This window comes from Acipenser ruthenus, chromosome 50 (genome assembly GCF_902713425.1).
Source record: "Acipenser ruthenus chromosome 50, fAciRut3.2 maternal haplotype, whole genome shotgun sequence".
NCBI classification, from domain to species: domain Eukaryota; kingdom Metazoa; phylum Chordata; class Actinopteri; order Acipenseriformes; family Acipenseridae; genus Acipenser; species Acipenser ruthenus.
The window spans coordinates 7,432,465-7,446,365 of record NC_081238.1 but is presented as its reverse complement, the minus strand read 5'-3'; the positions used below and the strand labels follow the sequence as shown (position 1 = coordinate 7,446,365).

At 45.5% G+C, this 13,901-nt stretch overlaps 1 protein-coding gene across 5 annotated transcripts in view; it reads left to right on the top strand.

The window, feature by feature from the left end:
- The first annotated feature begins 1,152 nt into the window (after positions 1 to 1,152).
- The window catches only part of LOC131722013 (zinc finger protein 271-like), a 56,551-nt gene continuing 43,802 nt past the window's right edge, over positions 1,153 to 13,901 (top strand). Inside the window, exons 1-2 of one of the 5 annotated variants that reach the window (XM_059015543.1) lie at positions 1,153 to 1,595; positions 2,644 to 2,741. Coding sequence is in view for 2 of the 5 variants with exons in the window: in XM_059015541.1 (XP_058871524.1) it covers positions 1,754 to 1,883 (130 nt within the window). In the remaining 3 variants the exon portion in view is untranslated. Of the gene's footprint in view, positions 1,596 to 1,674; positions 1,884 to 1,908; positions 2,138 to 2,643; positions 2,742 to 13,901 lie in introns of those variants that run through there. The other 4 variants (XM_059015544.1, XM_059015542.1, XM_059015541.1 and 1 more) reach the window with 4 other exon arrangements.

Here is a 13,901-nt window from a genome sequence, read left to right as displayed (position 1 = left end):
ATATTGGTGTTATTAATAAAACCTGAGAGATGTCTCGTCATGTTTTAATAATAAACGCTTTCTGCAATGCACACATTCTGTAGGCTACTTATTCACCTTCACTTGTGTTGCTTCTCCTGAATGAATACACTTGGTACAGACCAGGGACAACAACTACAGACCCAAATACAGCTTTACAGAAAGTACTGTTGGGAGCAGTAATATAAATGCAGAGTATTGTATGAGAATATTTACCTTTGTTACCAATCCTCACAGCCATAAGCAGTTAAACTACTAAAACCTTTTAAAAATACTGTAACTGGACTGTTTAATACAAACCTCTCACTCTCTGACATATATGATCTGATTTCATTATTCATTCAATACATTTAGTTTATTAACCTGCTCTGTCACTCCACTGGGTAGTTATTCATATAATAAAAAGCATTTCATTCAAAGAGCTTTAGTTTTCCAACGCCTCTCAGGGTTTTCTTGTGGAATGGGACGCTTTTTAATCACAATAAGACACCTCAGGACATCTTTTCAAAGCTTTTACACCAGTCTTTAATTAACTCCTATTTATTTTAAAGAGGTAAACCACCTGTTCATTTTACAAAACTAGAACCACACAGCTGAGTGATACACTGTATTTCAAGCCCTCTTCAGCACTCTCAGTGTGTTTAGTTTTTCATGTTGTAACATTAACATGATGTCTTGTCCTTTTTTAAATCAATAGCAGTTAATTAAAGCCTGGAGGAAGCGCTTTGATAAGGCGTCCCCTCGAGTCTCACAGAGCAGCGCACTCCTTGGCGTGTCTCATTGCTGGTGACTCTTCTGCTGCTGTGGACGCGGCTCTGTTGCCTGGTTTAGTTCGCAGCGCAGTCTGAGGAAGAGTCTAAATCTGTGCCGCTGGACAGCAGGGAGGAATACTGTCCTGGATAAAGAATAGGAGACAATCATACAGTTCAAGAGAAACTAAATAAAAGCATGGGGTAGAAATAGCAGAGGTTACTGCCTGGAAGTGTACTCGTAAAGAATGACCTTTCTGCGACCCTGTGCTGTATTTACCAAAAACAAGTTCACACGCCCTGAACCTGCAAGACTAGAAGAGAAAGCTATGAAACTGCGAGCATGCCTGCGCCATTGTGGATCTGTTTGTGACAACGGCGCTCAACTTGAATTAACCTGATATACTTCTAAAAACATTATCAGGGGTATCGCGTTAGTGTTTGAACATCTCACTCGGAAGAAGAGGACGGGAAATATCAATATAATTACACGAAACACAGATTATATATCTGCGTGAAACTCGCCGCATCGACGCTGCTGCAGCCTGATAGAGAAAGGACTATACCAACTCCGGCATGGGGGAGGGGTTACCTGAATTCAAATTGTATTCACTGGAAAAACTAGAGCTACAAACAGCTCGTTTACGGTGATACAATTGAAAGTGTTGTTTATTTTTAATTAAAAGGTCTCCGATATGACAATTTCCTTTGCGGTTCATATTAGATGAATTGTTAAACCGCGCTGATCGGTTTGTATTTTGTGATTGGTATATTCCTCGTCCTGTGGGAGACAGACCCGTTCAGACACTGAGGGAGAGCAGAGAGGAGGTGAGAGAGTCTGCATGGAGCTCTACAATGTGTTTATAAACTACAGAGCGCTGTTATATTGTATTATTTTGAAAGGTCCGGGTTGTAGTGTGGTAGGAGCGCGTTGTTTTATCCGTTCAGACACTGAGGGAGAGCAGAGAGGAGGTGAGAGAGTCTGCATGGAGCTCTACAATGTGTTTATAAACTACAGAGCGCTGTTATATTGTATTATTTTGAAAGGTCCGGGTTGTAGTGTGGTAGGAGCGCGTTGTTTTATCCGTTCAGACACTGAGGGAGAGCAGAGAGGAGGTGAGAGAGTCTGCATGGAGCTCTACAATGTGTTTATAAACTACAGAGCGCTGTTATATTGTATTATTTTGAAAGGTCCGGGTTGTAGTGTGGTAGGAGCGCGTTGTTTTTGTGTGTGTGTGTGTTGTATTTGTGAAGCGGCGTGTTTGTTTTTATTCATATCTCCTCAGTTGCAGTCTCCGTGCCGCGGGCTCAGCGCTGCACGAGTGGCGGGTTTGCAGTCAAATTTAACTCGTTATGAAAACATCTAGCGGGTAAATAATGTCTGGCGGACTGGCAATGTTTGTCATGATTTTTTGTATTCCTGAAACAGCCTAGCAATCGGGGATTTTTTTTTTTAAAAAAGAGATAAAATATATATTTCAGTATCAAATAATTATTTCACTGACTGTAGTGTGTGTTCAAGTGTACCGTTAAGATTGTAACAGGAGCGGTTTCCAAAGCGTGAATCCTGAGCACATCCCATTGTTTTACACTTACCTGAACACGCATGTGAAACTGGCTTTCTATCCCGCATAATCTTGCATTGATCCGGGTCCTGTCCTGTCATTCCCGTCGTGCATCTGTGTGATGGGCATTTTTGTTCCCGCTCTTTCAACTTGTTTATTCCCTCTCCGAATAAACAAGTTCTTTCACAGTAACCTAAACTGTATTCTTGTAATCTCATAGTACAGCATACATCTGTGAAAGTGAAGTAAAGCAAATAATACATGTAAAAAAAAATCTTTGTTCTCCTTGAACTAAACAAACACATTTTCAGATCTGAAGAGCAGAAAGGACACATTCACTGAGGAGACGGTCAGAGCGAGTGACTGGAGCACTAGAGCCGTGCTGCACATCCCACTGACAATACCTGAAGTAAGTGTCTCTCTCTCTATTCATTCAACTTCAATCAGCTTCATACTCAGCTTATATTGTCTCATTGTAACTGAGTGTGTCGGAGCAGTCAGTGTGTTCCTTGTATTGTCTCATTGTAACTGAGTGTGTCAGAGCAGTCAGTGTGTTCCTTGTATTGTCTCATTGTAACTGAGTGTGTCGGAGCAGTCAGTGTGTTCCTTGTATTGTCTCATTGTAACTGAGTGTGTCAGAGCAGTCACTGTGTTCCTTGTATTGTCTCATTGTAACTGAGTGTGTCAGAGCAGTCACTGTGTTCCTTGTATTGTCTCATTGTAACTGAGTGTGTCAGAGCAGTCAGTGTGTTACTGGGCAGGATTGTAATTGTGTGCAATGCTTTGTTTATTATTGTGACATTGTTGCTTAATATTACAGAAAGAAACGCATCTGAAAGGCTAAGAGTTTAGCACAAGAATGCGCGTTACAATACAATTAATCTCTGTTATTATCACAGATTAAAAAGGGCTGATCACCTGCTTTTAAATTAATTTTTTCAGTAGATCTCTTTTCCATGACTCATTTGCGACTGTTTCTTAAGTGAACAGTACTATGCAAGTTATTGCTCTGCACACAGAGGTGTCCTCAGATCAATACTATGCAAGTTACTGCTCTGCACACAGAGGTGCCTCAAATCAATACTGTGCAAGTTATTGCTCTGCACACAGAGGTGCCTCAAATCAATACTATGCAAGTTATTGCTGTACACACAGAGGTGTCTCAAATCAATACTATGCAAGTTATTGCTGTACACACAGAGGTGCCTCAAATCAATACTATGCAAGTTATTGCTCTGCACACAGAGGTGCCTCAAATCAATACTATGCAAGTTATTGCTCTGCACACAGAGGTGTCCTCAGATCAATACTATGCAAGTTACTGCTCTGCACACAGAGGTGCCTCAAATCAATACTGTGCAAGTTATTGCTCTGCACACAGAGGTGCCTCAAATCAATACTATGCAAGTTATTGCTGTACACACAGAGGTGTCTCAAATCAATACTATGCAAGTTATTGCTGTACACACAGAGGTGCCTCAAATCAATACTGTGCAAGTTATTGCTCTGCACACAGAGGTGCCTCAAATCAATACTATGCAAGTTATTGCTGTACACACAGAGGTGCCTCAAATCAATACTATGCAAGTTATTGCTCTACACACAGAGGTGCCTCAAATCAATACTATGCAAGTTATTGCTCTGCACACAGAGGTGTCTCAAATCAATACTATGCAAGTTATTGCTCTGCACACAGAGGTGTCCTCAAATCAATACTGTGCAAGTTATTGCTCTACACACAGAGGTGCCTCAAATCAATACTATGCAAGGTATTGCTTTGCACATGTCCTAAATATCAATAATAATGGAAGTAACAATATAAACAGTTAACATTGTTTTTTTTTCATAAAAAAATAGGTATAACTAAATTAAATGCCATGCTAACTAATGTATACAAAGCAAACCCTAACTCAGTGGCACAGATAAATCATTTACTTAATGCCTGATAATATTTAGATTTATAATGTATACAAAGCAAACCCTAACTCAATGGCACAGATAAATCATTTACTTAATGCCTGATAATATTTAGATTTATCATGTATAAAAAGCAAACCCTAACTCAATGGCACAGATAAATCAGCTACATAATACATTTAACACTGATTTGCACTTAACCTTTTCTCCATAATAAATGAAAGTATTGTTTGAAATGTAACGTGTGTGCAAAAGCAACCAGGACCATCTTTCATACTTTACAGCATGACGGGAATTCACATCGTTTTTTGGTTGTATATTAAATAAAATTGAAAAGAACAAGGCTGCCGTTTTCTGTCAGTAAATTACACGTGTGTGTAAGAAAGTCTGAGTTAACAGTATGTGCAATCAGTTATGGGATATAATGCAATCAGCTGTGATAAAAATGAAAACAAAAAAAATAAAATGAAAAAAATCACCAACCGGTGCTTCACTGAGTTGGATTGTCTGCCATTCATTTAATACAAGTGTTGAAATATGTGAGAGGCAGAGAGGGAAAAGAGAAAAGTCCTACTGTACCCCAAATACACTCGAGATGTGCAATACACTGAAGATTGAAAGCAAAATTAAATAAGGGGTTGAATTTGCCAGATTGGAGGACGCTAGTCAAAACACTTTCCTAAATGTACAGTGCAGTTCAGCCCCTGTGCGTGCTGCTCATGTGTCGTTCTTTCTGTTCAGGTGCACTTCGTATGTAATGTACAGTGCAGTTCAGCCCCTGTGCGTGCTGCTCATGTGTCGTTCTTTCTGTTCAGGTGCACTTCGTATGTAATGTAATGTACAGTGCAGTTCAGCCCCTGTGCGTGCTGCTCATGTGTCGTTCTTTCTGTTCAGGTGCACTTCGTATGTAATGTACAGTACAGTGCAGTTCAGCCCCTGTGCGTGCTGCTCATGTGTCGTTCTTTCTGTTCAGGTGCACTTCGTATGTAATGTACAGTACAGTGCAGTTCAGCCCCTGCGTGTGCTGCTCATGTGTCGTTCTTTCTGTTCAGGTGCACTTCGTATGTAATGTAATGTACAGTGCAGTTCAGCCCCTGTGCGTGCTGCTCATGTGTCGTTCTTTCTGTTCAGGTGCACTTCGTATGTAATGTACAGTGCAGTTCAGCCCCTGTGTGTGCTGCTCCTGTGTCGTTCTTTCTGGTCAGGTGCACTTCGTATGTAATGTAATGTACAGTGCAGTTCAGCCCCTGTGCGTGCTGCTCATGTGTCGTTCTTCCTGTTCAGGTGCACTTCGTATGTAATGTACAGTGCAGTTCAGCCCCTGTGCGTGCTGCTCATGTGTCGTTCTTTCTGTTCAGGTGCACTTCGTATGTAATGTACAGTGCAGTTCAGCCCCTGTGCGTGCTGCTCCTGTGTCGTTCTTCCTGTTCAGGTGCACTTCGTATGTAATGTACAGTGCAGTTCAGCCCCTGTGCGTGCTGCTCCTGTGTCGTTCTTCCTGTTCAGGTGCACTTCGTATGTAATGTACAGTGCAGTTCAGCCCCTGTGCGTGCTGCTCATGTGTCGTTCTTTCTGTTCAGGTGCACTTCGTATGTAATGTACAGTGCAGTTCAGCCCCTGTGCGTGCTGCTCATGTGTTGTTGTTTCTGTTCAGGTGCACTTCGTATGTAATGTACAGTACAGTACAGTACAGTTCAGCCCCTGTGCGTGCTGCTCATGTGTCGTTCTTTCTGTTCAGGTGCACTTCGTATGTAATGTACAGTACAGTGCAGTTCAGCCCCTGTGCGTGCTGCTCATGTGTCGTTCTTTCTGTTCAGGTGCACTTCGTATGTAATGTACAGTACAGTTCAGCCCCTGTGCGTGCTGCTCATGTGTCGTTCTTTCTGTTCAGGTGCACTTCGTATGTAATGTACAGTACAGTGCAGTTCAGCCCCTGTGCGTGCTGCTCATGTGTCGTTCTTTCTGTTCAGGTGCACTTCGTATGTAATGTAATGTACAGTGCAGTTCAGCCCCTGTGCGTGCTGCTCATGTGTCGTTCTTCCTGTTCAGGTGCACTTCGTATGTAATGTAATGTACAGTGCAGTTCAGCCCCTGTGCGTGCTGCTCATGTGTCGTTCTTTCTGTTCAGGTGCACTTCGTATGTAATGTACAGTACAGTGCAGTTCAGCCCCTGTGCGTGCTGCTCATGTGTCGTTCTTTCTGTTCAGGTGCACTTCGTATGTAATGTAATGTACAGTGCAGTTCAGCCCCTGTGCGTGCTGCTCATGTGTCGTTCTTCCTGTTCAGGTGCACTTCGTATGTAATGTACAGTGCAGTTCAGCCCCTGTGCGTGCTGCTCATGTGTCGTTCTTTCTGTTCAGGTGCACTTCGTATGTAATGTACAGTGCAGTTCAGCCCCTGTGCGTGCTGCTCATGTGTCGTTCTTTCTGTTCAGGTGCACTTCGTATGTAATGTAATGTACAGTGCAGTTCAGCCCGTGTGCGTGCTGCTCATGTGTCGTTCTTTCTGTTCAGGTGCACTTCGTATGTAATGTACAGTGCAGTTCAGCCCCTGTGCGTGCTGCTCATGTGTCGTTCTTTCTGTTCAGGTGCACTTCGTATGTAATGTACAGTGCAGTTCAGCTCCTGTGCGTGCTGCTCATGTGTCGTTCTTTCTGTTCAGGTGCACTTCGTATGTAATGTACAGTGCAGTTCAGCCCCTGTGTGTGCTGCTCCTGTGTCGTTCTTTCTGGTCAGGTGCACTTCGTATGTAATGTACAGTGCAGTTCAGCCCCTGTGCGTGCTGCTCCTGTGTCGTTCTTTCTGTTCAGATGCACTTCGTATGTAATGTACAGTGCAGTTCAGCCCCTGTGTGTGCTGCTCATGTGTCGTTCTTTCTGTTCAGATGCACTTCGTATGTAATGTACAGTGCAGTTCAGCCCCTGTGCGTGCTGCTCCTGTGTCGTTCTTTCTGTTCAGATGCACTTCGTATGTAATGTACAGTGCAGTTCAGCCCCTGTGTGTGCTGCTCCTGTGTCGTTCTTTCTGTTCAGGTGCACTTCGTATGTAATGTACAGTGCAGTTCAGCCCCTGTGTGTGCTGCTCCTGTGTCGTTCTTTCTGTTCAGGTGCACTTCGTATGTAATGTACAGTGCAGTTCAGCCCCTGTGTGTGCTGCTCATGTGTCGTTCTTTCTGTTCAGGTGCACTTCGTATGTAATGTAATGTACAGTGCAGTTCAGCCCCTGTGCGTGCTGCTCATGTGTCGTTCTTTCTGTTCAGGTGCACTTCGTATGTAATGTACGGTGCAGTTCAGCCCCTGTGTGTGCTGCTCCTGTGTCGTTCTTTCTGGTCAGGTGCACTTCGTATGTAATGTAATGTACAGTAAAGTTCAGCCCCTGTGCGTGCTGCTCATGTGTCGTTCTTTCTGTTCAGGTGCACTTCGTATGTAATGTACAGTGCAGTTCAGCCCCTGTGCGTGCTGCTCCTGTGTCGTTCTTCCTGTTCAGGTGCACTTCGTATGTAATGTACAGTGCAGTTCAGCCCCTGTGCGTGCTGCTCATGTGTCGTTCTTTCTGTTCAGGTGCACTTCGTATGTAATGTACAGTGCAGTTCAGCCCCTGTGCGTGCTGCTCATGTGTCGTTGTTTCTGTTCAGGTGCACTTCGTATGTAATGTACAGTACAGTTCAGCCCCTGTGCGTGCTGCTCATGTGTCGTTCTTCCTGTTCAGGTGCACTTCGTATGTAATGTAATGTACAGTGCAGTTCAGCCCCTGTGCGTGCTGCTCATGTGTCGTTCTTTCTGTTCAGGTGCACTTCGTATGTAATGTACAGTACAGTGCAGTTCAGCCCCTGTGCGTGCTGCTCATGTGTCGTTCTTTCTGTTCAGGTGCACTTCGTATGTAATGTAATGTACAGTGCAGTTCAGCCCCTGTGCGTGCTGCTCATGTGTCGTTCTTTCTGTTCAGGTGCACTTCGTATGTAATGTACAGTGCAGTTCAGCCCCTGTGTGTGCTGCTCATGTGTCGTTCTTTCTGTTCAGGTGCACTTCGTATGTAATGTAATGTACAGTGCAGTTCAGCCCCTGTGCGTGCTGCTCCTGTGTCGTTCTTTCTGTTCAGGTGCACTTCGTATGTAATGTACAGTGCAGTTCAGCCCCTATGTGTGCTGCTCATGTGTCGTTCTTTCTGTTCAGATGCACTTCGTATGTAATGTACAGTGCAGTTCAGCCCCTGTGCGTGCTGCTCCTGTGTCGTTCTTTCTGTTCAGATGCACTTCGTATGTAATGTACAGTGCAGTTCAGCCCCTGTGTGTGCTGCTCCTGTGTCGTTCTTTCTGTTCAGGTGCACTTCGTATGTAATGTACAGTGCAGTTCAGCCCCTGTGTGTGCTGCTCCTGTGTCGTTCTTTCTGTTCAGGTGCACTTCGTATGTAATGTACAGTGCAGTTCAGCCCCTGTGTGTGCTGCTCATGTGTCGTTCTTTCTGTTCAGATGCACTTCGTATGTAATGTAAAGTGCAGTTCAGCCCCTGTGTGTGCTGCTCCTGTGTCGTTCTTTCTGTTCAGGTGCACTTCGTATGTAATGTAATGTACAGTGCAGTTCAGCCCGTGTGCGTGCTGCTCCTGTGTCGTTCTTTCTGTTCAGGTGCACTTCGTATGTAATGTACAGTGCAGTTCAGCCCCTGTGTGTGCTGCTCATGTGTCGTTCTTTCTGTTCAGGTGCACTTCGTATGTAATGTAATGTACAGTGCAGTTCAGCCCCTGTGCGTGCTGCTCCTGTGTCGTTCTTTCTGTTCAGATGCACTTCGTATGTAATGTACAGTGCAGTTCAGCCCCTGTGTGTGCTGCTCATGTGTCGTTCTTTCTGTTCAGATGCACTTCGTATGTAATGTACAGTGCAGTTCAGCCCTTGTGCGTGCTTCTCCTGTGTCGTTCTTTCTGTTCAGATGCACTTCGTATGTAATGTACAGTGCAGTTCAGCCCCTGTGTGTGCTGCTCCTGTGTCGTTCTTTCTGTTCAGGTGCACTTCGTATGTAATGTACAGTGCAGTTCAGCCCCTGTGCGTGCTGCTCATGTGTCGTTCTTTCTGTTCAGATGCACTTCGTATGTAATGTACAGTGCAGGTCAGCCCCTGTGCGTGCTGCTCCTGTGTCGTTCTTTCTGTTCAGGTGCACTTCGTATGTAATGTACAGTGCAGTTCAGCCCCTGTGTGTGCTGCTCCTGTGTCGTTCTTTCTGTTCAGGTGCACTTCGTATGTAATGTACAGTGCAGTTCAGCCCCTGTGTGTGCTGCTCCTGTGTCGTTCTTTCTGTTCAGGTGCATTTCGTATGTAATGTACAGTGCAGTTCAGCCCCTGTGCGTGCTGCTCCTGTGTCGTTCTTTCTGTTCAGGTGCACTTCGTATGTAATGTACAGTGCAGTTCAGCCCCTGTGTGTGCTGCTCCTGTGTCGTTCTTTCTGTTCAGGTGCATTTCGTATGTAATGTACAGTGCAGTTCAGCCCCTGTGTGTGCTGCTCCTGTGTCGTTCTTTCTGTTCAGGTGCACTTCGTATGTAATGTACAGTGCAGTTCAGCCCCTGTGTGTGCTGCTCCTGTGTCGTTCTTTCTGGTCAGGTGCACTTCGTATGTAATGTAATGTACAGTGCAGTTCAGCCCTGTGCGTGCTGCTCATGTGTCGTTCTTTCTGTTCAGGTGCACTTCGTGTGTAATGTAATGTACAGTGCAGTTCAGCCCCTGTGTGTGCTGCTCATGTGTCGTTCTTTCTGTTCAGGTGCATTTCGTATGTAATGTAATGTACAGTGCAGTTCAGCCCCTGTGTGTGCTGCTCCTGTGTCGTTCTTTCTGTTCAGGTGCACTTCGTGTGTAATGTAATGTACAGTGCAGTTCAGCCCCTGTGCGTGCTGCTCCTGTGTCGTTCTTTCTGTTCAGGTGCACTTCGTATGTAATGTACAGTGCAGTTCAGCCCCTGTGTGTGCTGCTCATGTGTCGTTCTTTCTGTTCAGGTGCACTTCGTATGTAATGTACAGTGCAGTTCAGCCCCTGTGCGTGCTGCTCATGTGTCGTTCTTTCTGTTCAGGTGCACTTCGTATGTAATGTAATGTAATGTACAGTGCAGTTCAGCCCCTGTGCGTGCTGCTCCTGTGTCGTTCTTTCTGTTCAGGTGCACTTCGTATGTAATGTAATGTAATGTACAGTGCAGTTCAGCCCCTGTGTGTGCTGCTCCTGTGTCGTTCTTTCTGTTCAGGTGCACTTCGTATGTAATGTACAGTGCAGTTCAGCCCCTGTGCGTGCTGCTCCTGTGTCGTTCTTTCTATTCAGGTGCACTTCGTATGTAATGTAATGTACAGTGCAGTTCAGCCCCTGTGCGTGCTGCTCATGTGTCGTTCTTTCTGTTCAGGTGCACTTCGTATGTAATGTACAGTGCAGTTCAGCCCCTGTGTGTGCTGCTCCTGTGTCGTTCTTTCTGTTCAGGTGCACTTCGTATGTAATGTAATGTACAGTGCAGTTCAGCCCCTGTGTGTGCTGCTCCTGTGTCGTTCTTTCTGTTCAGGTGCACTTCGTATGTAATGTACAGTGCAGTTCAGCCCCTGTGCGTGCTGCTTATGTGTCGTTCTTTCTGTTCAGGTGCACTTCGTATGTAATGTACAGTGCAGTTCAGCCCCTGTGTGTGCTGCTCCTGTGTCGTTCTTTCTGTTCAGGTGCATTTCGTATGTAATGTAATGTACAGTGCAGTTCAGCCCCTGTGTGTGCTGCTCATGTGTCGTTCTTTCTGTTCAGGTGCACTTCGTATGTAATGTAATGTACAGTGTAGTTCAGCCCCTGTGCGTGCTGCTCCTGTGTCGTTCTTTCTGTTCAGGTGCACTTCGTATGTAATGTAATGTAATGTACAGTACAGTTCAGCCCCTGTGCGTGCTGCTTATGTGTCGTTCTTTCTGTTCAGGTGCACTTCGTATGTAATGTACAGTGCAGTTCAGCCCCTGTGTGTGCTGCTCCTGTGTCGTTCTTTCTGTTCAGGTGCATTTCGTATGTAATGTAATGTACAGTGCAGTTCAGCCCCTGTGTGTGCTGCTCATGTGTCGTTCTTTCTGTTCAGGTGCACTTCGTATGTAATGTAATGTAATGTACAGTACAGTTCAGCCCCTGTGCGTGCTGCTCATGTGTCGTTCTTTCTGTTCAGGTGCACTTCGTATGTAATGTACAGTGCAGTTCAGCCCCTGTGTGTGCTGCTCCTGTGTCGTTCTTTCTGTTCAGGTGCACTTCGTATGTAATGTAATGTAATGTACAGTACAGTTCAGCCCCTGTGCGTGCTGCTCATGTGTCGTTCTTTCTGTTCAGGTGCACTTCGTATGTAATGTACAGTGCAGTTCAGCCCCTGTGCGTGCTGCTCATGTGTCGTTCTTTCTGTTCAGATGCACTTCGTATGTAATGTACAGTGCAGTTCAGCCCCTGTGCGTGCTGCTCCTGTGTCGTTCTTTCTGTTCAGATGCACTTCGTATGTAATGTAATGTACAGTGCAGTTCAGCACCTGTGCGTGCTGCTCATGTGTCGTTCTTTCTGTTCAGGTGCACTTCGTATGTAATGTACAGTGCAGTTCAGCCCCTGTGTGTGCTGCTCCTGTGTCGTTCTTTCTGTTCAAGTGCACTTCGTATGTAATGTACAGTGCAGTTCAGCCCCTGTGTGTGCTGCTCCTGTGTCGTTCTTTCTGTTCAGGTGCACTTCGTATGTAATGTACAGTGCAGTTCAGCCCCTGTGTGTGCTGCTCCTGTGTCGTTCTTTCTGTTCAGGTGCACTTCGTATGTAATGTACAGTGCAGTTCAGCCCCTGTGTGTGCTGCTCCTGTGTCGTTCTTTCTGTTCAGGTGCACTTCGTATGTAATGTACAGTGCAGTTCAGCCCCTGTGTGTGCTGCTCCTGTGTCGTTCTTTCTGGTCAGGTGCACTTCGTATGTAATGTAATGTACAGTGCAGTTCAGCCCTGTGCGTGCTGCTCATGTGTCGTTCTTTCTGTTCAGGTGCACTTCGTATGTAATGTAATGTACAGTGCAGTTCAGCCCTGTGCGTGCTGCTCCTGTGTCGTTCTTTCTGTTCAGGTGCACTTCGTATGTAATGTAATGTACAGTGCAGTTCAGCCCTGTGCGTGCTGCTCATGTGTCGTTCTTTCTGTTCAGGTGCATTTCGTATGTAATGTACAGTGCAGTTCAGCCCCTGTGTGTGCTGCTCCTGTGTCGTTCTTTCTGTTCAGGTGCACTTCGTATGTAATGTAATGTACGGTGCAGTTCAGCCCCTGTGTGTGCTGCTCCTGTGTCGTTCTTTCTGTTCAGGTGCACTTCGTATGTAATGTACAGTGCAGTTCAGCCCCTGTGTGTGCTGCTCCTGTGTCGTTCTTTCTGTTCAGGTGCATTTCGTATGTAATGTAATGTACAGTGCAGTTCAGCCCCTGTGCGTGCTGCTCATGTGTCGTTCTTTCTGTTCAGGTGCATTTCGTATGTAATGTACAGTGCAGTTCAGCCCCTGTGTGTGCTGCTCCTGTGTCGTTCTTTCTGTTCAGGTGCACTTCGTATGTAATGTAATGTAATGTACAGTGCAGTTCAGCCCCTGTGCGTGCTGCTCATGTGTCGTTCTTTCTGTTCAGGTGCATTTCGTATGTAATGTAATGTACAGTGCAGTTCAGCCCCTGTGCGTGCTGCTCATGTGTCGTTCTTTCTGTTCAGGTGCATTTCGTATGTAATGTACAGTGCAGTTCAGCCCCTGTGTGTGCTGCTCCTGTGTCGTTCTTTCTGTTCAGGTGCATTTCGTATGTAATGTAATGTACAGTGCAGTTCAGCCCTGTGCGTGCTGCTCCTGTGTCGTTCTTTCTGTTCAGGTGCACTTCGTATGTAATGTAATGTAATGTACAGTGCAGTTCAGCCCTGTGTGTGCTGCTCATGTGTCGTTCTTTCTGTTCAGGTGCATTTCGTATGTAATGTACAGTGCAGTTCAGCCCCTGTGTGTGCTGCTCCTGTGTCGTTCTTTCTGTTCAGGTGCACTTCGTATGTAATGTAATGTACGGTGCAGTTCAGCCCCTGTGTGTGCTGCTCCTGTGTCGTTCTTTCTGTTCAGGTGCACTTCGTATGTAATGTACAGTGCAGTTCAGCCCCTGTGTGTGCTGCTCCTGTGTCGTTCTTTCTGTTCAGGTGCACTTCGTATGTAATGTAATGTACAGTGCAGTTCAGCCCCTGTGCGTGCTGCTCATGTGTCGTTCTTTCTGTTCAGGTGCATTTCGTATGTAATGTACAGTGCATTTCAGCCCCTGTGTGTGCTGCTCCTGTGTCGTTCTTTCTGTTCAGGTGCACTTCGTATGTAATGTAATGTACAGTGCAGTTCAGCCCCTGTGTATGCTGCTCATGTGTCGTTCTTTCTATTCAGGTGCACTTCGTATGTAATGTAATGTACTTTGCAGTTCAGCCCCTGTGTGTGCTGCTCCTGTGTCGTTCTTTCTGTTTAGGTGCACTTCGTATGTAATGTACAGTGCAGTTCAGCCCCTGTGTGTGCTGCTCCTGTGTCGTTCTTTCTGTTCAGGTGCATTTCGTATGTAATGTAATGTACAGTGCAGTTCAGCCCCTGTGCGTGCTGCTCATGTGTCGTTCTTTCTGTTCAGGTGCATTTCGTATGTAATGTACAGTGCAGTTCAGCCCCTGTGT